At 40.0% G+C, this 25059-nt stretch overlaps 3 protein-coding genes across 7 annotated transcripts in view; 2 read left to right on the top strand and 1 right to left on the bottom strand.

The window, feature by feature from the left end:
• Positions 1-15420, top strand: part of CTNNAL1 (catenin alpha like 1) — a 58998-nt gene extending 43578 nt beyond the window's left edge. Inside the window, exons 12-20 of one of the 3 annotated variants that reach the window (XM_049896286.1) lie at positions 5732-5769; positions 9297-9347; positions 9437-9591; positions 12157-12205; positions 12977-13033; positions 13169-13282; positions 13926-14009; positions 14154-14199; positions 14588-15420. In XM_049896286.1, coding sequence (XP_049752243.1) covers positions 5732-5769; positions 9297-9347; positions 9437-9591; positions 12157-12205; positions 12977-13033; positions 13169-13282; positions 13926-14009; positions 14154-14199; positions 14588-14595 — 602 coding nt within the window. In that variant the 3' untranslated portion in view covers positions 14596-15420. Of the gene's footprint in view, positions 1-5731; positions 5770-9296; positions 9348-9436; positions 9592-12156; positions 12206-12976; positions 13034-13168; positions 13283-13925; positions 14010-14153 lie in introns of those variants that run through there. The other 2 variants (XM_049896285.1, XM_049896287.1) reach the window with 2 other exon arrangements.
• Positions 15421-16340: 920 nt separating this feature from the next.
• Positions 16341-22212, bottom strand: ABITRAM (actin binding transcription modulator). Of its 2 annotated transcripts, none has more exons than XM_049896291.1 (6): positions 21785-22006; positions 20823-20874; positions 20114-20243; positions 17911-17987; positions 17760-17829; positions 16341-17666 (listed from the first exon to the last, which is right to left on the bottom strand). In XM_049896291.1, the coding sequence occupies exons 1-6, from the start codon at positions 21852-21854 to the stop codon at positions 17529-17531; spliced, it is 537 nt and encodes a 178-aa protein (XP_049752248.1). In that variant the 5' UTR covers positions 21855-22006; the 3' UTR covers positions 16341-17528. The 2 variants fall into 2 exon arrangements, with proteins under 2 accessions (XP_049752248.1, XP_049752247.1); XM_049896290.1 differs by lacking the exon at positions 21785-22006 and adding an exon at positions 22018-22212 and having other exon boundaries at positions 16348-17666.
• A 102-nt stretch (positions 22213-22314) lies between these two features.
• ELP1 (elongator acetyltransferase complex subunit 1) overlaps positions 22315-25059 on the top strand; it is a 69897-nt gene continuing 67152 nt past the window's right edge. The window contains exon 1 of one of the 2 annotated variants that reach the window (XM_049896272.1): positions 22315-22692. The gene's annotated coding sequence lies outside the window, so the exon portion shown is untranslated. The other variant, XM_049896273.1, reaches the window with a different exon arrangement.

The raw sequence follows: 25059 nt of genomic DNA, 5'->3' as shown, positions 1-25059 counted from the left end.
TCCACCGTTTATTAGCTGAGATGGCACAGGCCAAGTTATGGAAGAGATAATTGGAATAATAATTAGTGATGGAGGCCTGGGCACATTACCTGGCCTCTTGAGTTTCAGTTTCTTTGTCTCAATGGACATAACTGAAATAATATGTCATAGTGTTTGGAAGATAATAAGTGAGAGCAATGTTTCTTTTCTTTTTTTTTTTTTTAACCAGTTATGTAACATTGAGCAAATCCTTTAATCTCTATCCATCAATTTCCCATCTTTAAAACAAGGAAGTTTGACTAGATCAGAGTGCCACCAGTCCTAATTCTTGCTCCATGACAAATGTTGCTGAGTGATCATGATATTTTTTACATTGGGCTCACCCATGGTCTCCCAGCCTTTCTCAGCACAGGGCTCTAGCAACCTCTGTGGATAGACCAGAACTGAAATGGAAGAAGAAGCCTATACTTGTTTTTGGACTAGGTGGTCACTGTGGTTTCTTTCAGTTTCAAGCTGAGTATTATATAAATGATCTCTTTTTTGGGTTTAGGTAACCTGACCTCAAAAAATCCTATGAGTCGGAGTCGACTTGACAGCAGTGTGTTTGGTTTGGTTTTAGCTTCCTTAGGGCTGAAACACCTCCTTAGGTGGAGGAGCCCCACTGCCCTCAATCAGTTGTTTAACTGGTAAAGTATCTCACTGTTTATAAAGGCATCCTTATGGGTGGTTAATTGAGATATTGTTGGTTGATTTGGTGCACTGTCCTTCTTCGTCTTGATTTTTCTCATGAAGTATATGAAAATAGGTTTTTCCACGAAGAAGTCCAACTCTGGGCCCATCATTAGTGTACACTGTTCCTGTTCTGTTCTCTAGGGTGGTTATAACAAACCTGCCCATTACCTTGCGTCTTTCTATACAAAGGTCAGAGCGTATACTTCAGAGCCTGATTTCTCTTTACTACCATTATAACTCGTGTTAAACTATCATTGAAAAGCCATTGCTATATTCTAGCCTCCTCAGTTCTGTTCTGCACATCTTGACTACTGTGGCTGAGAAAATTACTAGACATGTTTGCAAGTATCACTTAAACAACCACTTAAGTGCCTATTAGGAGGCTAACACCATGCTCAACAATGAGAAGGAGCCCTTAGTGTTCTCATACTTTGAAGTCAGAATCTGAGAGCGAGGTCATTGTCCGTCTTAGCCTAAGACTCTCAAACTTCACAACAGGGCCTCCTGGGACTGTATCAAGAACACAGAGATCAATACTTGTCTTCCTGCCTTTCTGCCGTTATCCCATTCTACCTTCTCACCCAAGCCTGCAGGGAGGCATGGTCTCGGTATTAGAGGGGACCAGATTAATAAAAAAAAAAAAGTTCCCTTAGTGTTGAATATGTGTCAGTATTTAGAATTTAAGATTATTTTGGAGAAACAAATGTGAAAAAGAACCCTTCTCTCATAGCTTGTAGATTCTCCGTTCTTTAAGGGAACTGAATTTCCCTTTTTCTGTTTGAACCATCAAAGAGTTAATATGCCTGAGTTTCAGTTTATAGGGATGTACCTCTGACTAAATTATGTAGCTCAACTGCTAGTCTTGGATAGCATATTTTCACAAACCACTCTCTTTTTAAAGCAAGCTTCCTGCAGAAACTCATTTGGTTTTTAGTTCTATAACTACTCTTCTCATATTTCTGATGGCCCTGATTGATAGCCCTGCACCTATGCTATCAACTGGCAGATTGGGTGGTTGAGGTCGAGTTCACTGAAATGGGGAGAACAGGGAGAAGGACACGTTTGTAGATAAAGATAAGCTTATTTTAGGGACATACGAGTCTGGAACAACAGAGCGATCCGTCCCAAGAAGAAACGATGCCCTGCACTAGGGCAAATATGGAAACATGGAAACAAGAGAACTGGTCTAAGAAGAATTTTTAAAGTAATATTGGTAGGATTTGGTGATAAATTGAATGTAGACGTGAGGTAAAGGGAGGAGTTTGGGGATAACAACTGGGTTTGGATTAGAATACCTCCATCCTACTCTTGAGTTTAGCTAATAATCTGCATATACTTTAATGGTCTGGATTCATTTTAAGTTGGTCTGGGGACATGAATTTTTGTCTGACTGGGTCTTACAGAGGCCCCTCTAGAACGAAAATAGCTAATTATTAGAACTTCTAATAGGAAATAATCAGAGGTAGAGGTGGTTCAGTGGTAGAATCCCTGCCTTCCGTGCAGGAGACCTGGGTTTGCTTCCTGGCCAGTGTGCCTTATGCACAGCCACCACCCATCTGTCCGGAGGTTTACTTGTTGCTATGATGCTGAACAGGTTTCAGCGGAGCTTCCACGCTAGGCCAGGCTAGAAAGAAAGGCCTAATGATCTGCTCCTGAAAACCAGCCAGTGAAAACCCTCTGGATCACAACAGTTCAATCTGCAGCTGATCATGGGACTATCTCAGGACTGGGCAGCATTTCATTCAGTTGGGCATGGGGTCGCCAGGAGTCAGGATTGACTCAACAGCAGCTAACAACAGGGAATGATGTAGTACATCTTCAGTGAAATATCAAAGCTTTATCCTTTTGCAGAGTCACAGAAAGTCTCCAGATTTTAAGAATGAGAATAGCATTTCTCATTTAGGTTTTCATAAGAAATCATTTTGGTAGCCCTACAAGATGAGAGGAGCCCTGGTGGTGCAGTGGTTAAGAACTACAGTGAGCTACAGCTGCTACCACCAATCACTCCCTGGAAACCCTATAAGGCAGTTCTACTCTGTTCTGTAGGGTTGCTGTCAGTCGGGATCAACTCGGTGGCAACTTTTTTTTTTTTTTTTAAGTAAGATCAGATGGCTTTTTGAACTGAATTTTGGAAACTTTTCTGGAGGTGTAAACTCAGAAATAAAGATGGCACAATTGTGGTGTTGACTAATAAAGGATTTAGGGAGTATTAAACCTATATAATTCTCCTGGGAGGACAGTGCTTTGAAAATAATTCCCTATATCAAATATCTGTACCAAATATATTTCCCCAAGGAGTTTTGTTTTTCCAATTACTTCGAAAACTTGTAACATGTTTTCATCAGATAAATTATTTTTTTATGCCACTTCTAATTAATAGCTAAATACAATTGAGTCAATGCATTCTTGTTTTGCTTGGAGTCAATAATTACAGTTATATGGAACAAACAACTATAAAATTAATTATAAAATAATTCAGACTTCTGCCACAACTGAAAAAAAAAGAAGAAAAGATCTGAGTAGAGGAGGAAAACTGTGAAAAACTGTTACTTATAGAGAGGTAGTTTAAATCAGTGGTCTCCAAACTGTTTAGATTATGCACTCAATCAAAAATGTTTGGGAAATCCTCACTCTCTCCAAAATAATTCAGATTCATCATTAGTATTCTCTTCCCTTTTTTTGAGCACTGGAGTAGTGGTTAAATGCTACAGCTGCTAACCAAAGCTTTGGCAGTTCGAATCCTCCAGGTGCTCCTTGGAAACTCTATGGGGCAGTTCTACTCTGTCCTATAGGGTCGCTATGAGTCGGAATCGACTCGATGGCACTGGTTTGATTTTTTGTTTTTTGTTTTGGTGGTGCAGTGATTAAGAACTCGGCTGCTAACCAAAAGATTGGCAGTTTGAATCCACCAAACCGCTCCTTGGAAAGCCTGTGGGACAGTTTTACTCTGTCCTATACAGTTGCTATGAGTCAGAATCGACTCGATGGCAACGGGTTTGATTTTTTTTTTTTTTTTGGCTTTCCTTTTTCCGTGTCATCAGATGGTTTGGTTTCTGTTGGAATTGGGGGGAAAAGGGATACTTGCTTGCATGGTATTTAGGGGCAGCCTATCTGAAGAATGGAGAATGGTAATTTTTGCAATTATTCCCAAATGTGTATAAGCCATTCTGAGGAGGGAGTAAAACACAATGTCTATAAGAGGAGCACAGGGACTGGAACTGCCAAGTAATAAATAATTGGTGGGTAGAATTGGTAGTAAACCAGACTATATAAAAGGTCACTTTTCATTGTATCTATTTCTCCCTACTTTCTGATTTCCTTAATTCTGCTGGATCTTAAGACATACTGAAACGATTGGCTTGTTTTCCTCTTTGGAGAGTACACGTGCACCTCTCAGGGTCTTGGGCACTCTGGAGGATCACAAGGTCAGATAATGTGAGAATGACTCACCGAGGCTAATTATGCATAAGCAATGATCATGCCCTCTTTTATAGCTTAGTAAGACCACTTTTAGGGATATTATAGACAGGATTTGAATTAAGGTAAGTGATGAATTCTGAGATTCTCAGTGACCTGAAGACCATCTTACGTTAATCTTCTTAGGCACAGAAGATTAATCAACTTAATTAGGTACACTTTACATCAGGGCGAAGAACAAGTCAGGAAATAACCTATTCATTTTTAAGTCTCTCCCCTCCCTTTCAATACTGACATGACAAAGAAATGATCTGAATCGTAAAGCTGTTACCAAGTACTATTAGCGGACCCTTGGCAGCAGTTCCTCTTCCAGGCAGCACTGTCTGTCCAGTAGTGCTGTCCAGCATTATGGGAGCCACGTGTGTTATTTAAAATGTTCTAGTAGCCACATGAAAAAAGCAGGTCAAGTTCATTCGAGTAATATTTTTTCTTTAACCCAATATATCAAAAATATGTTGTAATATGGAATCGATAGATAAAAGCTATTTATGAGATATTTTACATTCTTTTTTCTTTCTACTAAGTTTTCAAAATCCTCAGTATATTTACACTTACAGCACATCTCAAGTCACGCTAGCCTAATTCGGACGAAATTCCACAATTTCAGTTGCTCAGTAGTCACAGATAGCTGACGGGTTCCGTACTTAATAGCACAGTTCTCGATGAGATTTAAAATCTCTTATGAACAGGTTCACTCTGTTCATGTAATTGTCGTTCTATAAGAAAGAGTGCTCTTACATTATTAATAAAAGTCAAACTATATGAAATTGGTGTTTTTATATTTCAAAATGGTTAAATATCAGCAATTTCATGAGATTCAACCTAATATAGCTGAACACACTTCCTTAATATCAAGAAACAATTACTTTTCACATCTTATCTTGAATTCCTACCCCGGATATCACAAACTAGCTTTAAAAAAAACTATCATCCATTGTAACCTGACTTTATGCATGACCTGGAAGCTGGAAAGATAAAGTGGGCATTACACATCTCCTTCCTCTCCTTGCTTATTGTGCTTCCTGCTGTGTGTTAATTCACAGCCACAGACTGGTTATGGGCTTTATTTCATCTCCTTATCTTCTGCACTGGGGTTATTCATGCCCTGTCTGGGAGAATGCATTATAAGGTTAGTTGTAAATAATTTGGCCTGGTACTTGCAGAAAAGGAAGGAAGCGCTGATAGTGACATTGGTGTAAGAGGAATCAGGTTTCGTTAGAGCCAGGCTGCTGTAAAAGGAATTCACTGTGAATGAAGATGGAAGTAATAGAAGTAAATGCCAGTGAGACAGTTTGCCTTTCTGCCTTCATATTTGGGGGAGGCAGGGACTAGCTGGCATATGTGCCTTAGAGATGCAACTGATGTTGCATTTTCATGTTTACCAATCAAATCATTATCTTTCTAAATAACATATAATTAAGACTAAATTATCAAAATGACTGTATTAATAACATTTGTGTTTAATATTTTTTAAAGTTAAGTGTAAATAGTAGAAAATGTATTAAGTAGAAAAGTTTTTTCAAGTTATATGTGTTATTTGTAGGAGAGAAGTATGGCTACCTTTCACTTCCAAAGCCAATGGTAAGTAGAAGAGTTTTGTACATTTCAGAATATTTTTATTCAGAATTCAAATTATGCTATTACCTGCCTACTGCTATTCCCCGCCCCCCCCCCCCCCCCGCCCATTGACGTTATGGACCAAAGTTAGGATATTAAATATTGACTGTTGAGAATGTTGTTATTTTCAGTAGCAATCGAGATAGAGCCCATACTCTGGTCATTTGTGTGAGGGGTGGTGGGGGGGGGGTGGCGTACAGGAAGTAGGAAGCAGACTTGTGATTAATAAGAAGCCATAATCTGAGGTCACAGGTCTTTTTGTACTTCGTCTCTTGGGTCTAATGCACAAGGTCATGTTGGAACTGTGTTCCACAAACTAAAAACTTTCATAATGCTTTATACATAGATGGAAGTACACCATATATTTGGAAAGGAGATACAATGTGATATATTAGTTGGCAGTAATCCTGGGATCCCTCTTGAGAATGAAAATTCCTACCTTCTGGATGATAGCATTATGACATCAGTTATGTTACCCAGATGACATTTTGATGACTGTAGCAATTCATTTGTAGAGATCATTTTATGGAATTTTATAGTTTTGACTAAAATGCAGGATATGGAAATCAGAGAAAATCTGTTATCAAGAGGGACCATTCTTCTGAAACCGCTAGGTATCCCAGTAACTACTTTCAGAAGTCGGGGGAAAACTACTGGCTGTGTAGAAGCAGCTTCTGAGCAGGAAGTAATTTTGACAACATGAAAAAATTAGACTTGCAAATCATATCAAGTATAAAATTACACCCAGTTCCCCAACCACAAAGAAAGGAGTGCTTTGATGTCACACAGTATTTATAATAGGCCATACTTTTTGAGTGAGAAGGATAAAAATTATTTACTTATTTATTCATTAAATATTTATTGAGCACCTACTATTTACCAGGCACTATGCTAGGCAGAGGAGCCCTGGTGGCACAGTGGTTAAACACTTGGCTGTGAACTCAAAGTTCGGGACCTCAAACCTACCAGCCACTCTGTGAGAGAAAGTTGTGGCAGTCTGCTCCACGTAAAGATTTACAGCCTCAGAAACCCTATGGAGCAGTTTTACTTGTGCTATAGGGACAGGTTAGATTTTTGGTTTTTGGCATGCTAGGCACAAGGAGACCTGGTGGTGCAGTGGTTAAGCGCCTGGTTGCTAACCAAAAGGTCAGTGGTTCAAACTCACCAGCCACTCCACAGTAGAAAGATGTGGCAGTCTGCTTCTGTAAAGATTACAGCCTTGGAAACCCTATGGAGAAGTTCTACTCTGTCCTGTAAGATCACTATAAGTCAGAATCAACTCAGAAAAAAGAACTCGCAATGAAGAGATAGAAGATAAAAGAGTGAAGTGTGGCAGTGTGAAAAGCACAGGGGGAATGGTCGAATGGTGGTGGAGAAGAAAAAATTATTACAAGAGTGCATATATACCTACTGCTCGCTTATTGGCTATCTTGTTATCTGACTTTTCACATCCACGACAACAGTAAAAAATCTACTATCCAACTATTTTGTGCATCAATGACTATGTATTACAGTTAACAAATGCCAAGGTGCCCAGCAAGAGTAACGCTGGCTGTGATGGTTAAGATGTGTCAACTTGGTTGGGCCATTGTTCTCAGTGGTTTGGCAGTTATGTAATGATGTAATTTGGCAGTTATGTAATGATGTAGTCATCCTCTATCTTTGCATAATGCCGATTTTTATATAACAACCTGGTCTTTGGAAACTATGTCAGTAAGTGAGGAGTAGGTGTAATTAGCTATTTAGTGCTTATTTTTTGAAGAGTGAATGACATGTCATCTGAAGTATAGCATTCGAAAATTTAGTGTAGCTAGTGAAAAAGCAATCATAACACTGCAAAATAATTTCATAGCTTTTTTAGAAAATAATATCTATGCCTTAAGCTATCCTCTGAACAATTTGACAGTATGGATAAAAATTTGTCTGTTCTTGGCATTTTAAGCCAATTTAACCCTTCCAGATGGTATCATAGATAATATTTCACAGGGGTTAATCAAATTAGCATAGATTAACTGTTCTTGCAAGTGCTATAACTTTAGGCTACTACAAAATACATTTTTTTAGAGAAAAGACATCACCATAGAGCTTTTAATAGGTTGAATGGAGCAAAGATGTTAGTAAAAAAAATCATTTCAGAATCATGAATCATTTTCTTAGTTGAAGATAGCATAGCTGATTATATTATTCGAAAATTATATCTCTCCTTCTTAGGAAGTAAAGCTGGAGTCTGGTGCGATTTGTATTTGGAAGCTTGAAGCGTTTTGCTTTACATCATCACCTCAACTGATGCATCTGACTGCACTGTAAAATAGTGTCCACTAGATGGCAAGCTTGGTTACGTTATTAAAGTGGCTTATTTACCTTTTCAGGCAATCTTTTAGGCTCCAAGTTCCAACTGGTTTTTTTCCACACTTTAATAATAATAATTTGTAAAAGTAATAATAAAAATGATGAAAACACAACTAAATTGAAAAGAATAAAGTGAGGTATAAAATTCTAAGTAAAATAAAACACTAAAAACCCAGAGGGTAGTCTTAACTTTCGTTAATGCTTTATTGTTTTTTAGTCTACTAGGCCAAGGAAGAAGATAAAGATGATATGATTGTAGGGACAGGAGCCAGTCAGAGATCACTGATCATTTCATTTATTTTCTAATGAATACAGAGGCAGCTTATATTGAGAGGGGTGTGTGTGTGTATGTGTGAAACTATAGTTTTGCTATGTTTATTTTCTGTCCTTAACGTCTTTTTTTTTCCTATAGTTAATATTGTTAGAAAATCTCAGAAGGGCTATGTTAGATGAGCAAATCTAAGCTCTGTGGGATACGAAAAGAAGGGAGAAATTGAGGCTGTTCTGTTCTGCAGTAAAATTGGAACAGGGTAGTTAGTCAGAAAAAAGAAGTCCTGGTAATGAAGGGGAAACAAAGATATACAAAAGTATTGGTGATGATCTGTTTCTAAGCTAAATGGGCACACGAGTGTTTTTATTATAATTTATACTTTGTGTGGAGGAGCCCTGGCAGTGCATTGGTTAACCATTTGGCTGCTAACCGAAAGGTCGGTAGTTCCAATCCACCAGCCGCTCCAGGGGAGAAAGATGTGACAGTCTGCTTCCTTAAAGATCCCAAAAACCCATTGCCATAAAGTCAATTCTGACAATTGTGACCTTATAGGACACAGTAGAACTGTCCCACAGGGTTTCCAAGTCTATAATCTTTACACAAGGGGGCACAATTGCGGGACAAGACACTGGCCTGTTTTTCCTGGCCCAGGATTTCAAAGCAACTACTGGTTCAAAGCTAAACTTGCATACTAGAGAGTATTTATAATTGGTTATTTAATTTAAACTACTTAATATAGTTTGCCTATACTAAATATGTTTAAATTAAAATTTTATTACAGATACTTTGTTATGCTTTCTATTACTACTATGTTTCTTCATAATTAAATATACTGCTTTTTAAGATATCTTAATCTTTTTTATTATCACAGAAGAATAATGCTAACCTGAAATCATTAAAGCCAGACAAACCTGATTCTGAGGTAAGGCATTTTCCTTTGTAATAATCTTATATCTATCCTTTTAAATCAAAAATGACAAAGTTATTATAATTAAAATGTATGCTTTGTAGGAGCAAGCCAAGATAGCAAAGCTTGGACTTAAACTGGGTTTGCTCACCTCCGATGCAGACTGTGAAATTGAGAAGTGGGAAGATCAGGAGAATGAGATTGTTCGATATGGACGGAACATGTCCAGTATGGCCTATTCTCTATATTTATTTACTAGGTAAATATAGTTACATCTTGATCTTTTTTTTAGTCAGTATAATAATATCTGGTGTAAAGAAAAAGTGCGATGTTAAATGACTGATAGGTTCAAGTAAGTATCAAATATATGGTGAAAAAGACTAAAACTGGTTCTTATGTCAATGATTTGTGTTAGATTACTAACCTAAAGGTTGGTGGTTCAAATGACAATTATTTAATGAATGAAACACAAAGATGTTTAATTAGGATTCAGATTTAGAAGAGATCCTCTTCTAGTTTTGTGCCCATTCTTCCCATCATTTTGAAATAATTTTGAATCCTGCTTTTGGCCATCCTGTATTTCAGCTGTCTTTCTTAGCCAACATCAGTAAGTTTAGAAAACATGGCTTTTGCGTCTTTATACAAGTGATTGATTAAACAAAGATCAAAGAATAGAGCTATGAAGCCTACCACTGGAGACCTCAATAGGGTGCCAAGTCTCCATGAATCAGCATTTACCATGTAACAGAGAATTTTCCTAACTTTATTATTACCTGACCTACATTCTCCACTTTGTCCATATTACAAGGCTCTTGATCCCATGCCTTGTTGAAGTCAATGTTGATCACATGCCAGTCTTCCATTAGAGCAGTCTATACATAAGGTATAGTAATTCCACTTAGCTAAACATTTATCTATTATCTGCTCGATAACCTAGTCTAGAGTTTTCTCAAGGAGTGACTTCAGACTTTATACTCATTTTCTAAAATCTAACCTCTTCAGTTTTGGAAACCTAGAAAATATTTCGTATTCCCAGTTTTCTGTCCCCTCTTTGGTGGCTCCTACTTGTTGGGATTTTGAAAAGATTAGCAGCAGCAGCAGGTCATGTCTGTAAGTTGTTTCAGTGTTCTGCAATGTAATCCATTTTGGTCTAGAGATTCAAACCCAATTCAAGTCATCAGGATCTCTACAAATGTTGTGGGCCTTGGGACTCAGTAAATAACACCCCTTTTCCACCAAAGTTCTGAACAAATTGAAAAATAAGCAAAAGAATAAGGCATATGGGGTCAGTAGCATTTGTAACTGTTAAAGCTGATATTGGAGAATGTAGTTTATATCCACAAATACTTAGAATTAGAAGTTGTATCTTACCCATTGGGGTAGAATCTGTCTCTGTAAGATATTTGGAAGGGCAGGCATCTCTCAAAGGCAGCTTTACCTCCAAGAGAAAAAGGAGAATTTATTTTTCCAGAGTCACCAAAAAGTCTGAAAAGATGAGTGTCCACACTCTCTGTGGTGGAATAAGTGAGGAGCAAAGAGAAGCGAGGGTGTTTTTGCTAGTGGAGATTCTTTCAAATGGAAGGAAGTTGAGGAGTGGGGGAGAAGCATTCCCTGTCTAAAGTGCTTCATTTCCCACTTGATGATGTCTTCTACCTTTTCTAGACAGCCAGTTCTTGAGGGAGAAGCAGAAATTATGTTCAAGTCAGAATTCGTGGCTACTAGAGTCCAGATCTTCTGGTTCATGCATTCTATTGCTCTTTTTTCTTTCTTTTCCTTTTTTAAATTGCTCTTCTTAATGTGTTCTGTTGCTGTTTGTTGTAATTTACTTTTCATTTGTAGAGTTCCTAATTCTCCTTGGTCATTTTCAATGTAAAATTACTCAATCTACTGTTGAGAGTAGTAGCACAAGTAGTATTGTGATTGTTCATAGATTGAGAATTGAAGCTTAAATGACATGCCCCATCAAAGTTAAGCAACTGAGTTCTAACCAGAGTTGAAATTAGAATTGTGTTGTTGTTGTTTGCTGTCATATCAATTCCAACTCATAGTGACCCTGTAGGCTAGAGTAGAACTGCCCCGTAGGGTTTCCAAGGCTGTAAATTTTTCCAGAAGGAGACTACCACATCTTTCTCCCACAGAGCAGCTGGTGGATTCAATCTGCTGACCTTTCGGTTAGCAGCTGAGCACTTAACCACTGTGCCATCAGGGCTCCTTTTGAAATTAGAACTAGAAATGAGCATTTCCTGACTTTCGGTTGATTCTGTTTCTGTTATGTAACAAAGGTCTTTTGATTAAGGCATATTATAAAATCTCATGTATTTAATTTATGAAGCATAATGAAAAGGCTAAAAAGGGCAAATAAAACTTAAGTATAACTCATCAGTTTTAAAATTTCTGTGTGTTATAAAATTAACATATTTACTTGAACTAAAACAAAGGTACCCTGAGAGTAATACTTAAATATTAAAGTTGCTTAAAAAATGAAGTCCCTATTCAATATTTTTAGTCTATTCAATATGGTTGTTGTTGTTAGGTGCCATCCGTTGAGTCGGTTTTGACTCATAGTGACCCTATAGGATACAGCAGAACTGCCCCATAGGGTTTTCAGGGAGCAGCTGGTGGATTTGAACTGCCGACCTTTTGGTTAGCAGACAAGCTTTTAACCACTACGCCACCAGGGCTCCACTCAATATGACTAGTCTATTCAATATTATTCCTCAAAACTTTGGATCTTTTAATACAGAAAATGCTCTAAAACTTTAATATTATAAAACCAATTTCTAGTAAATAACTTTTTCTTATCTTTTTAATTATTTTATTTCAGAGGAGAGGGGCCACTGAAAACTTCCCAGGATTTAATTCATCAACTAGAGGTAGGAAAGTATAAAAGATATGTATTTGTTGATAGAATATTTTCATCTGTTTGGGAAAACTTTTGAGCTATTGTCAAAAAATCATGTTCACAGTACTGGGGGTTAGATCTTCAGCATATCTTTTTGGGGGACACAATTCAATCCCTAACACCTGGCATCCCTGATGCCAAAATATTCTGCATACCATGTTAAAATTATCTGTTTAAATATTCCTGTATTATCTGTCCAGCGTTATTTCTCACTGTTCACCCTACCATATTGTTCTCCTCGAAAGTGAATTATGAAATGTATGGTACATGGTGAATAATAGAAAACCAATCTGAATTGGCCTTCTCAAATGGCTAGTTAAGAAATGAGGATAGGTGACAAAATTTATCTTGCTTCATTGGGAGCAGAAAAGTTCTCACCCTTTTGACCTCATGCTCCAGGATGCATCACCTGTTTGTAATTGGGGATATTGGGAGATGAGCCACCTGGAATCCCAGACATAATTTGTGTGGCTAAGTATCGTAAGTCTTCATGATCCTCCAGAATGAGTGGACATGTCCAGGCCAGAGCAGCCTCTGCAGGGGGTCATTCTGCATCAGGTCTGGGAAATCTTATGAATACAGTTAAATCCTTGCATTTTCCGGGATACAGCAAAAACTTCCACAACAGGCTTTTTTATGTTTAGGTTTTATTTTTAAAATTCTATATTAAAATTATTAATATTTCTTACCAACTGTCCATAAGACGTACATCTAAAATAGTGATGTTTTTCCTTTCCACCAGGCTTTTGCCACAGAGGGCTTAAAGCTTGCTTCAAGTGTTCAAGCTTTGTCAAAACAGGTAATGCGTATCTGTCCGCCTGGTGGTGGTGGTGATGCCATGTATATCTACTTTAAGGGTATATTAGTAATGTATTTAAGGTCTGAAAGATGGAGTTTCGTTGCAGCTGTTTTAAGTTCTTAAATTACATTTCAGCTGAAAGATGATGACAAGCTTATGCTTCTCCTGGAAATAAACAAGCTAATTCCTCTGTGCCACCAGCTGCAAACAATAACTAAGACACCATTGCCGAATAAAGTGTTTCTAAAGGTAAGAGAGGGTGGGTTATTCAGGTAGACTCTCTCACTTCTGTTTTTATTCGTTAGCTTCCAGCCACTTTTTTTTCAAGTGAAGTATTAATGTCCACAGAAGGACAGTACATCTCTATTTCTCATGTCTGCCTCAGCTGGACAAATCGTTTATTATGCTGCGATTATAACTGACCCCAGAGGGCAGCAGGCTCATCAAATAAATGAGCTTTTTGGACATGATTAATGTTACAGCATTGAGCAGCTACCCTTAACTCTTGAAGTCATCACATGTCTAACGAGGGCATAAACTCCTCAAAGTCAGGGCCCGCATCAGTTTGCTTTAGGGAATTTGGGCTTGTGCCCACAAGAGTGCAAAGAATTGCAAAGTAGGGGATTCAGTGCCACTATTTGGAAAGCTTTTGAGAAACCCCTAAAGCTTTAAGCAGAGCAGTTTGTTTTCCACCCATTCTTCGTGGGGTCCCATAAAATAGGACTGAGACTTGGGCATCCCTGCATCTGTGTCAGCTATGTGACCTAATCTACATACGCTTCAAGGCCTTGCAGTTTTCCACAATGAAGAAATGTTACCGTTTTAAAACTAAATAAATGATAAACTTTCTGAAGTACTTTTAGAACTTGATTTGTACACTTTGACACTACAGGTTGACAAGTGTATTATAAAGGCAAGATCCATGATGGCTATCTTGATCCAACTTCTCTCACTTTGCTATAAACTTCTGAAGAAGGTGAGATTGTTTTTCTATCTTTAACTCACATTTAAAAAAAAAATTAAAGGAAAATGTGTAAGAAAATAGTGGTCGCTAATTTTACAAAATCTTTTTTTTCAGAGTAAAGCAGAAACTAAGTGTTTTAACTCTTTCTAACTTTAGGTGGAAAGCAGATGGGTCTCCGTTACGAACAAAGACACCATGGATGGTAAAACTTGAGAAGCTTTTGGGGTCAGGTCTGTGGAACACGTGGGAAACCTGACATTTTTAGAAAGCAAATGATATTTTAAACAGTCTCATGAAATGATATTTTTAAGAATTTCAGTAACATTATTAAGAAAGCAATATTGAAATCTTTATTTTCTTATCATGAAACCGATTGTGAAGCTTTTTGACAACTAACACATGCCATGGTAGTTGCTAGAATTGTAACTGCAGTGATTTTAAAATGAGACATTGCCACTAATAACATTTTTTAAAAGTCAAACCAAATATCACAACCGTCTTAATGACAGTTTAACCCAAAGAAGCTTTTTTGAATATGCTGACCTTTGGCATATTTTACCTTAACTATTTCCTTTCTGTTTATCATCTAGAGCACTAATTTTCAGCAGACATGCAATAGTCTGGGTGAATGCACGGTCTTCCTTACACCTGTGGACTTTTCCGTAATCCCTTGTCCAACCCAGTGTGATGAGGGATCCCATGATGCTGTCAGATTATCCGTGTAGTAGTCACTGTGTTCCTAGCAAGTGCCTGACGCATCATGGTTTGTCTGTTGTGCTGCTTGTGTCCCTCTCCATCCCCAAAGTAGGGTCATGGCACTCACTTCATGGACTCCTGGAGGAACTCACTAGAAGATGGCTTTTAGCTCTAGTTCTAGCACAGCTGGCTTGCCTGCCCTGAATACTACCTGGAATCCTAAGCCTATTTTACTGGCTTAAAAACTAGTCTTTGAACTTTCCCTCTAAGTAGTGAGTGAAGTGGAAGATGCAAGATTCAGAGCTGTGGAACTAAGAAGCTGTTTAAAATAAATTCTGAATAATCATACACTTTACGCAAGTGTCTGTTTTAGAATGTTCATTATAAAATAAACATGTACCTTTAGTCTTTTTAATTTTAGGGTTTATAGCTTTTCTTATGGGGTGGTGTTTTGATGGAAGGATCTGGTTCACATATTCTTTCCTTATGATATAGTATGGTTAACTTTATTTTGGACTCCAGTTTCATGGTGTTTATATTCTAATGCTCTGAAGTTCATTTTGAAATCTAATGGGACATGTCAGTTGCTTAATGGCCGTAGTTAAGTAATGTGAGCATGTTTGATAATGACCCCTATCTGGGTCAGCCATCACAGTCAACATTCACAAAAGATCCTGAAGAATCACAGTACCACAAATTTGCTAGCCAATATTTATTGAAGAAAACTTTAAAGGTAAACTTTTATGTTTCTTTTCCATTTGAACTCTGTGAAGAAGTCTCTCCAGCTGGCTTTAGCTAGTGAGTTCACCTGAGAGGCACAGTAGGAAGTACTCTTAAGCTTCAAGTCCCAGGGCTCAGGGATACTGCATCTGCCAAGTGTCAGCTCTGAAACTGATATGAATTTCAAACTCACCAAGCACTCAGCCTGGTTCATGACCTTTATAAAATGCTTCTTTAGGCTGGTAGAATCATCAAGAATGATTTTTAGTCCCTGAAAGAAAGGTATTTTAAATTATAATAGAAATGGGGGGATGTGAGGCGATGTAAAATAAAGTAGATATCTAATTCTTTTAGCATCTTTGGTGCCTTTGTCTTATGAACAATCTTCAATAATTATTGTCCATGCTACTAGAAGTGGGGATGTGCTGGTTTGGGCTTACATTTTCAGCTGAGTAGAGGTGCTTTTCAGTTACTCCCTGTGTCATGTCTCGTGGGTATACTTAGGGATAGTCATAGTGGAAAACCTGGTGGCGTAGTGGTTAAGTGCTATGGCTGCTAACCAAAGGGTCGGCAGTTCAAATCCACCAGGTGGTCCCTGGAAACTCTATGGGGCAGTTCTACTCTGTCCTGTAGGGTCACTATGAGTCGAAACCAACTCTCCGGCACTGGGGTTTTTGATAGTGGCACTCAAGTTACAAAAAGTGTTTCCTGTGACTCAAAAGCAATTTTTGGTTTTATTTACAAAATACTTTTCCATATTTGAAAACATTCTTTTATGTAAAATGCAAATGGTTGTAGGGTAGGCATAACTTACGACTTCAACAGCATAAGATAACCAAAAAGAATTGATACATCAAGTGATTTCTTCTGTATTAAATGATAATTATTAAAAAACATATATTTAAAGACATGTAAGTGATGCAGCCCTTAAGGAAAAATAACAACTTTAAAAGTCCTTTTATTTGAAATTCAGTATAAGCACCCAACCTCAAATCATAAATGTGTAATTTTTTTTTTTTTTTTTGGTTAAATGATGTGAAAGCCTTTATTCTGTTCAAAGGCACCTGTGCCTTTAAATTACGTGTTCTCAGTTAACTTCTTTACTGGTTACCCCATAACTAGAGTGTGAGACTGAAGGACTGCAGAGTTTGTATTGCAGTAACCAGCTTAACATTACATTATGACACTTCCATATGTTAGGAAAGCCCTTTGTATTTGTCAAAGCCTTTTCACGTGTCCCTCTTTAAGAAGTCACAGCACTACCATGCGACTCTGCTTCAGAGAGGAAGGCCCATCCGAGCAGCATTAGGAGAGAAGGCACGCTCTACACTCTGCCTCTCCTCCACAGCCTAAAGGGAGATTTGAGGAAGCAAAGTGCACTGTCCCTTGGGAGGTTGGGGGTCGGGGGGTGGTTAGACTTTTTGGTAGTGTCATACTGAAGCAGTTGGGTAAGAAAGACCAGTAGGTTTTTTTTTTTTTTTTTTTTAAACTTCAAACTGATGGAAAGTGAGGCATAAACAACAGCCATGCTATAACATTCCAAAAGAAAGATGTCAAAATGTAGTATTTACTTCTGGGCTTCAGGATGATGGGTAAATTATTTTTACTTTGCTACTTAAAACTTTTGTGTTTCCCAAATTTTCCTCAAAGTGCATTAAAAAAAAAAAAAATCAGAAAAACCCTTGCTGGCCAGCTGTTGGAAAGAAGCAAGAGAGGAACAGAGTACATGGGCAGATCTGGGAGGTAGAAAATAAAAGGGGAACCAAGGCTTGTTACAAACAGCAGAGAGGGAAAACGAGGGTAAGTGAAGGCTCAGGCCTCCCCTGTGGATGGCTGGGTGTGAAGAAGTATGTTTCACATCAGCAAATGATTACCCAATAAGCAAGGTACGCATGGGCTTACTTGTGCTTACTTACTAATCTATAGTGCACAATTTCACCTGTTTTGTGCACCCACGTGAAACTGTACACTACAGATCAGGAAGTAAACACAAGCAAGCCCGTATGTACCTGGCTTACTGGTTAATCCTGCCCCTGCTTCACATGTACTGGTTCTGATTGTTTAGGCCACATAAGGAAGGATAAGACTCTAATGCTTTATACTCCAATTCAGTCCTCACGTTGTAGCTGTTGTGGCATTAATGCGTTTCCCCACGACTTCTTCATACTGTTCTTGTGTCAGCAACCCTTCTGTTATGCTTTTACTTTCTTCAAATTTGGGTAACACAACTGCAATGTAGCCTTCAGTGGATGGCTGGAAAGGAAATAGAATATTCAGCACCATCATATGATAAAAAATTCCGTAAAAGGCATGGATGGGATCATACTTCTTCCCTCTCTTTCTTACCTTCTCTTGAAGAATAGATGGTTTATGGAGAATGTTTTCATTCACTTCCATTAACCGTCCTCTAACACAGCTATTTAAAAAAAAAAAAAAAAAAGTTTTTTCTGAGAAAATTACTGCCCTCCTCTCAAATGGTGTTTAGAAAGTAACTCACCTAGATACAGTGTATTCTTCTCCATCTGAGCAGTAAATCTTACACAGCGGTGCAAGTTCTGTTAGAAACTGTGCCCCCTATGTCATGAAAGGAAAGGGTGAATTAACTAAAGTACACTTTTAGTTTCCTTTGAGAGGTAGTCTGAGCTGTAATAGGTTATTTTCCTGGAAACGGTGTTTTAAATAAAAATGATTTAAGTACATAAAAACCATTCAATTATTCACACATTTATATAATAGGTACCTGCTATGTGCCCAGCAACATTGTAGGCTCCAGGGAAAAAAGCAGACTTAGGACACATAGTTCCTGCCCTCACAGAGCAATAGTCTAGTAAGAGTCAATGTTATAATAGGTAGTTTAGTAACAGGCTAATAATGTATTTTATCAATTGTGAATGAAAAAGCTACATATAGCCAGATGTAGAAGATTTCAAAAGCCAGGAAAATTCATTGATAAGCAATAATATATTATTCTGTGTGACAAAGCATGACAGCAATGTTCTACCAAGTTAGGTTAAGATTGCTGCCTTATTTTCATATCAGAACTTAACAGCTAAAGGAACGTTATCAGTGTTAATCACTAAGTTTTTAAGTGTTGTTCTGATTTAAAACAAAATGCACTTTGAGGAAAATTTGGAAAACACAAAAAAGTTTAAAGTAGCAAAATAAAAAATAATTTACCCATCATCCTAGAACCCAGAAGTAAATCTACATTTTGACATATCTCTATTTCAACGTTATGACGTGGTTCCTGTTTTATGTACTCCACTACATGGATGTATCTGGGGAAGTTCTGACAAAAATCTACAAGGAAGCTCCTGAGAAACTGATGCTGGTGTCATGTTTGTTGCCCTCTTTTTCCCTGGGAATTTTTCCTGTAGCGAACACAGGCATTTGAAGTCAAGATGTTCTTCTTTAAAACCATGGAGCCTGGGTGCTTCTTTATTTACCACTCAGAATATTAGATAGCGTTCAGACAGTACCACGCTGGCTTCCCTTCCCCGCCAACTTCATTTAAAAATAGTAGTGTAAGTGCCACTCCCCTCTTTTGGGAGGTGGTGGGGGATTTGTCTCAGAAGGTTCTTGCACAACTGGTCTGTGTCACAGCAGCAGATGCATTATTACCTCCTTGGGAGAATAAATGATTGGCAGTGCTGAGGTCCAATAAAAAAACTAACTTATTCATAGTGGGTTCAATATGCAGGTTCCTCTTCTTTAGTAGTAAAAGAGTGTTACTATTTTAGACTGAGATGTCTCACAGGAACTTTACAAACACTAACTTACTTATTTTGATTTGTAGAATTTATGTTTCAAGAAAGTTACATGCTTTTCTAAGGCCATTTGTTTCCTGAGGGAGGAAAATCAATAATTATAAGACAGTTACATATTAGAGGACTTCAGTCCTACAAAGAGGAGTATGAACAAGGGTCTCCAAAAACAGTGATTTATTCCTGACCTAAGTGAGGGTAATTAGTAGAAACTCTTAGTATGAACTCAGTAAATGAAGGACCTAAATCATCTACAGAAACTTTCCCAACCAGTGGGTTGAAGACTCTTTGGCATGTTACTAAATATTCCTTGATGCAATACCCTCTTTTAATAAAATGTGTCCATTTTGCCTAGAGATAACATTTTGCACACTGAGCATCGTCAGGAGGTGGAGTGTTCACAGAATGTATTACACTGGCAATTACTTACAAAAGGAAAAATGGCAAGGAGCAGATACTGTATATTTTCTCAGACTGATTTTATTTTTTTACTACTTTAGTACTTTTTTACCATAATACCAAAATACATATGTATATGTATTTGTGTTTTTTAAATTTACATGTGAAAATAAAGGGTAAAGAAAATTTGATCATGTAAATTTTATTCTACTTGAGATACTGGTTTAATAATCAACAGACTTAAAAATTAGAAGGGACAAAATAATCTCCTTATGTTGGTGTTAGAGTTGTCCTTTCAAACGCTTACCGTTCCCCTCCCTCCTCATGGGGATAATAGAGAGGGTGGTACAGACCCTAATAGGACAAACATTATACCTCATTTTTTGGGCCTAAGGGTTTCTTCAGGGTTAAAGTCTACTTAAAATTGGCACCTCAAAACAGCCAGGGAAGGATGTTGAGTATACACTACCAGATTCCAAGACTGTCTCCATGATGTAGAGGATTTAAGTAGATAATCACAGAATTACAGGAACATACCCGCTTAAATTTCCCAGAGACCTTGTTCTGAAGTCTGCTACAGTTGGTACTGATCTGATAGGAAATGCTTTTAATTGTTTTTCCACTTTGAAGAACTGGATGAGATCCTGCCAATGTGATGACACATATTCTACAAGGAGCAAAAATTGATCCTATGTTATTACTTGGCATGGCTCTTCCTCCTATAACACAGTATTCCTACTTGCACAAGAATATCTGAGCTGGTATTTGTTTAGTCAAACTATTATTTCCCCTCATTCTCCTTTAGCTACTCTGGGGGAATAGCCGTCGAATGGGGAATGCATTAACAAAACAGGAGAGAACAGGATTGAATTTCCTTCCCCAGATGGGGTACTAGATGCCTTCAGGTGGCACTGGCATAGAGGAGAGAGAACTCAGGCCATGTCTGTATGTACAGGATACAACATACGCACTACCCCAGCCCTCTCTGTGGTTAGGCACAGGCTGGCTATTGCAAGTAGTAGCTGACTGAGGGTGTGGTCCTTCATGTGGACATTTGGGTAATCAGGTTTATTTGTTCAGAGTCACTAGGCAGTGAAAAACTAATTATTGCCAAAAACTCCTATAATAAATAATACCATTTCAACACAGTGGAATATAATCATTAAGTGGACACTTGTCCAATCCAAGACCATACCAGGCAAACAAAGGTAAGGTTTTGGTCATTTTAAATTCCTAACTTGCTTACCGGTTAGAGTGCTGCAGGATACAGTGGTCCTCACAGGGTTTTCCTTTGACATCTAGAAGAATAAAAGAGTCTGTTGGTTGCTGAATCAGTATTTACTGTTCTCATTTCTGAGGCTGTCATATATATATATGTATACACACACACTCAAGATCAGTAACTATAATTTTCAATTAAAATGGCAAATATTCCAGACCTTTTGCAGATGCATGTGGCCAGTATGAGGCTTTTTTTTGGTTCATAGAGCAGCAGTAATTATGAGAATTGGACATATACTGATCACTGGTATTCTCTCATTACTCAAAAATGATAACACCTAAAGGATTCCTATAAACTACCTAAAGGGACTTGGCACAGACTTGATCATTTGTTCGAAGTTAAGGTGATTAAATCTTTGCTCCAGCTTGCTTTATTGTCACTTAAATGAGCACGCCTATTATCTGTGAATTAGAGAAAGAAGGGGGTGAGAGGACGGTCCCTCTACATGCCACCGCCACTGGTACACAAAACAGCACAACAGGATACCTAGAAGTGGCAAATGGTAACACCAGGGGCTTCTTAAGTAAAATTAGATTCTCCTCTCTAAATGCCTCTTTTCATCCCTACCGCCCCTACCTTAGTTACTATGATATGATCATTAAAATCCTTCACTGTATTGTCACTGCCTGTAGGATTAACGAATAGGACAAGGATAGAATTATTGTTAAGTGCCGTCGGTCGGTTCTGACTCACAGCGACCCTACAGGACAGAGAACTGCCTCACAGGGTTTCCAAAGAGCGATTGGTGGATTTGAACTGACGACCTTTTGGTTAGCAGCGGAGCTCATAACCACTACGCCACCAGGGTTACAAGGATAGAATTAAGACCCCAAATTCCGCCAGGCACTCAAGGACAGCAGCAATTCTGCCCCTGCCTAGCTCGCGGGCATCATCTTGGACTACCCATCTTCCCGCAAGCAACCTACCCTCGAATTCGTACTGCAAACGCCAGCCCCAGAATGTCCCCTGCAATATTTCTCTTTTTGCAAATGCCATTCTCTCCGCCTAGAAGGGAACCGAGAGGTCCAGTTCCTTCTGACTGGGAGGAAGGGCCGGGGAGAGCGCGTGTAGGTTACGTGATGGCACAGGAGTCCCCACAGTAGCAGGCCAACGTGGCCGAGCCGAAACCGATATCAGGCAGCAAGGCCGCCTCACTCACCCGCCTTGTACCAGCGAGTGAAGTAACGATCCACAAGAGACGGTACCGATGGCGCGACGGCCGCGGATTCGGTAGTCATGGCGACCTCCAGCGTGGCCACCCCCGCCCTCAGGGACCCGAGCGCTTCCTCCCTGCAGACCCCGCACCGGTGGCCTTCCGGCGCGCGGCCTGCGTTGCGCGCATGCGTGCTGCTCTAGTAACCGCAGGCTCCTCCCACCGCCGTGATCACCGTGCTTTGAAGTCAGAAGTCAAAGGGAAAATGAAATACAACAGGGTGCGAGAGATGGAGGGGGCGGGGTCAGCGGTCAGAGCAGCTTCTCCGCCTCTACCTTCTCAGGGCTACACAGAGACCGACCACTGAGAGCGGCCTATGGGGCCACCTCCTCCCCGGCCACGCCCCTCCCGCCTCGTGACGTCAGCGCCCGCGGAAAGCGGCGCGCGTCCGGTCTGCTGTGGTCGCACGTCAGTGTCGCAGCGGCAGCCCACCCGGCCCGTTTGAGCCGTGGGACCTGCGGTCGAACTCCGGGGCGCAGTGGCCTGGCGGCCTGAAGGCCCGGCGTGTGCCCTGAGAGGTCGAGAGCCGCGCACTGAACGAGGCGCGTGCGCAATCCCGGCAGACTGCGGGAGGCCGGCTGCGCGTGGCCAGGGAGGCTGGGTCACTAGAGCGCCGCGCAGGTGAGCGTCTGAGCGACCCAACCAGGTTTGGGGGCAGGGGACGAGGGCCCTGTCCGACCAGGGGTGTCCTGACGAAGGTGCCTCCGGAGCGCCTACCTTCTGCCTGCTGCGGGCCCGGGAATGGAATCCGGCGTTGATACGGCGTGGAGCACCTTCCTTGAGCCTGAGGTTGTCTTTCTGCGTTCTTGTCCAGGGCTGCACCCGCAGCGGCCGGGGGTTTAGGCCGGGGAAGACGCGCGCTCTTCTAGCTGCGCGCTTACCTAGCTTCTGGATTCCTTACAGGGGATGGACGTTACCGCTGAAAGCAAGCTGGTTTACAGGTTCCTTCTCGCGTCTGGAACTTTTTCGTAGAAGTGGTTTCTCCTGTGCAGCTCCGTTTGTTCCCCCATTATGCTCTGATCTCCGTGGAGGCGACAACTCTGAGTCGTTTGTTATCTTCAGATTCTGGCACTTACCAAGTGCTCAGTTCTTGTTTAATGGAGCCCACACACCGAGTCATAGGATTAGGTCCCATGTCAAGGCTGGTGTAAAGGATAAGTACGGTGAAAGGAAATTGGAGAAGGTAAATCGAAGGCACCTACCCTCCTAGTATCCTTTGCAATAACCATACTGGTTACGTCTGGTTTTTGAAGGGCCAGTTCATGAAGGACCTTGTGTGTTTGGAAACTCAGACTTTATCCAGTTGGATAAGAATGAAGGGGTGAGGAAAAAGATGACAAAGACAGTTTTCAGCTTGGGGCATAGAGAGGGTAGAAATGCCATGCCATTTCATATCCCTGAGTAGGGGCAACTGTCATTTGGTAAAGGAGCCCTGGTGGTACAGTGGTTAAGCACTTGGCATCTAACCAAGTGATCAGTGGTTAAAACCACCAGTGGCTCCGTGGGAGGAAGTTATGGCCGTCTGCTTCTGTAAAGACTACAGCCTTGGAAACCCTATCAGGGGATTCTGCTCTGTCCTGCAGGGTCACTATGAGTCCAAATTGATTCGATTCAGCAGCAACCAGTTTGGCTTTAGGGGTAATTTGGTAGGAGAATAGCAAATTCTTCCCTTTCCAGGTTGCATTTGATGTGCTTGTGAGACATTGTTGTGATAACATCAGGAGGTTGAAAACGTGGATTTAGTGTTTAGTTTGGGGGTCCAGAGCTAGGCACTTAAATCTAATTGGCATATTAGTGATCTTTTAGTACTTGTTGCAGAGCCCTGGTGGCGCAGTGGTTAACAGCTTGGCTGCTAACCAAAAGGTCAGCAGTTCGAATCCACCAGTCACTCCTTGGAAACCCTGTGGAGCAGTTCTACACTGTCCTGTAGGGTCACTGAGTCGGAATCCACTCAACAGTGACGAGTTTGGTTTTCTTTTTGTTGGGGAGGGGGCGTTAGTACTTGTAGTCATGGGCATGATGATTAGCTAAGAGGTGGATGGATGAATGGGCAAAGAAAGAAAATGGAAGAGGTTTCAGAAAGTTAGGAGAGGACCCAAGATTGACCCAGTTGTGAGGGGATCTTTACTATGTATATTTGAGAGCCAAGAGAAGTTGAATCAACGATGCTTGGGTAGGGGGAGGTTGGAGATTGCAGATGTAAAAGAAAGGGCACTAATTTAAGTCCAGAGTTCTGGGGAAGTTTGGAGGATTCTCCTTGCTTAGTCTTAAAAAAGGAGTGGGTCACTTTGTCCTCTGAGAAGATACAAACAAAAACAAACCTACTGCCACCAAGTCAATTCTGACTCATAGTGACCCTATAGAACAGAGCAGAACTGCCCCATAGGGTTTTCAAGGCTGTGAATCATTATGGAAGCAGACTGCCACATCTTTCTCCTTCCAAGCAGCTGATGGGTTTAAACTGTTGACCTTTCAGTTAGTGGCCAAGTGCTTTAACCACTGTGTCACCAGGGATAAGGAAGTTAAAAAAGAATGATGGGTGAAAATATTCAAAGAATTCAATTTTGAGGCTCAAGGTGAGGAAGAGGAAGGAGCTTACAGTGGTCACTATGCACTCGGTGATTTGAGAGCTCAGGGTGTTTGCTGAGTTTGTCAGAGTCCACTCAGAAAAGTAGAAATCACACAGTATTTCAACAGAGGATTTAATATAAAGGATTGGTTACATTGCTGGGGAAGGATGAAGAAATGAAAACAGAGCAATGAGGTAAAACAGATACAGTAACTGAAAGAAGCAACTACCACACCTAGCTAGGGCTGGGAGAACAAAACAAAGGGAAGAAGTTGGGGTTATCAGGACCTAGACCTTAGAGGAGGGGCACTATGAGCCTGGGACAAGGACTTCTGGTGTTGATAGCTCAGGCATTCAGAAGAAGAGCCCACAGAGCAGGATTTCAGACCTCTGAGGAAGGCACTGCCTCACTGGTGCTG

The sequence above is a fragment of the Elephas maximus genome, chromosome 9, assembly GCF_024166365.1.
Source record: "Elephas maximus indicus isolate mEleMax1 chromosome 9, mEleMax1 primary haplotype, whole genome shotgun sequence".
NCBI lineage: Eukaryota > Metazoa > Chordata > Mammalia > Proboscidea > Elephantidae > Elephas > Elephas maximus.
This window is presented reverse-complemented; position numbering and strand designations above follow the sequence as displayed.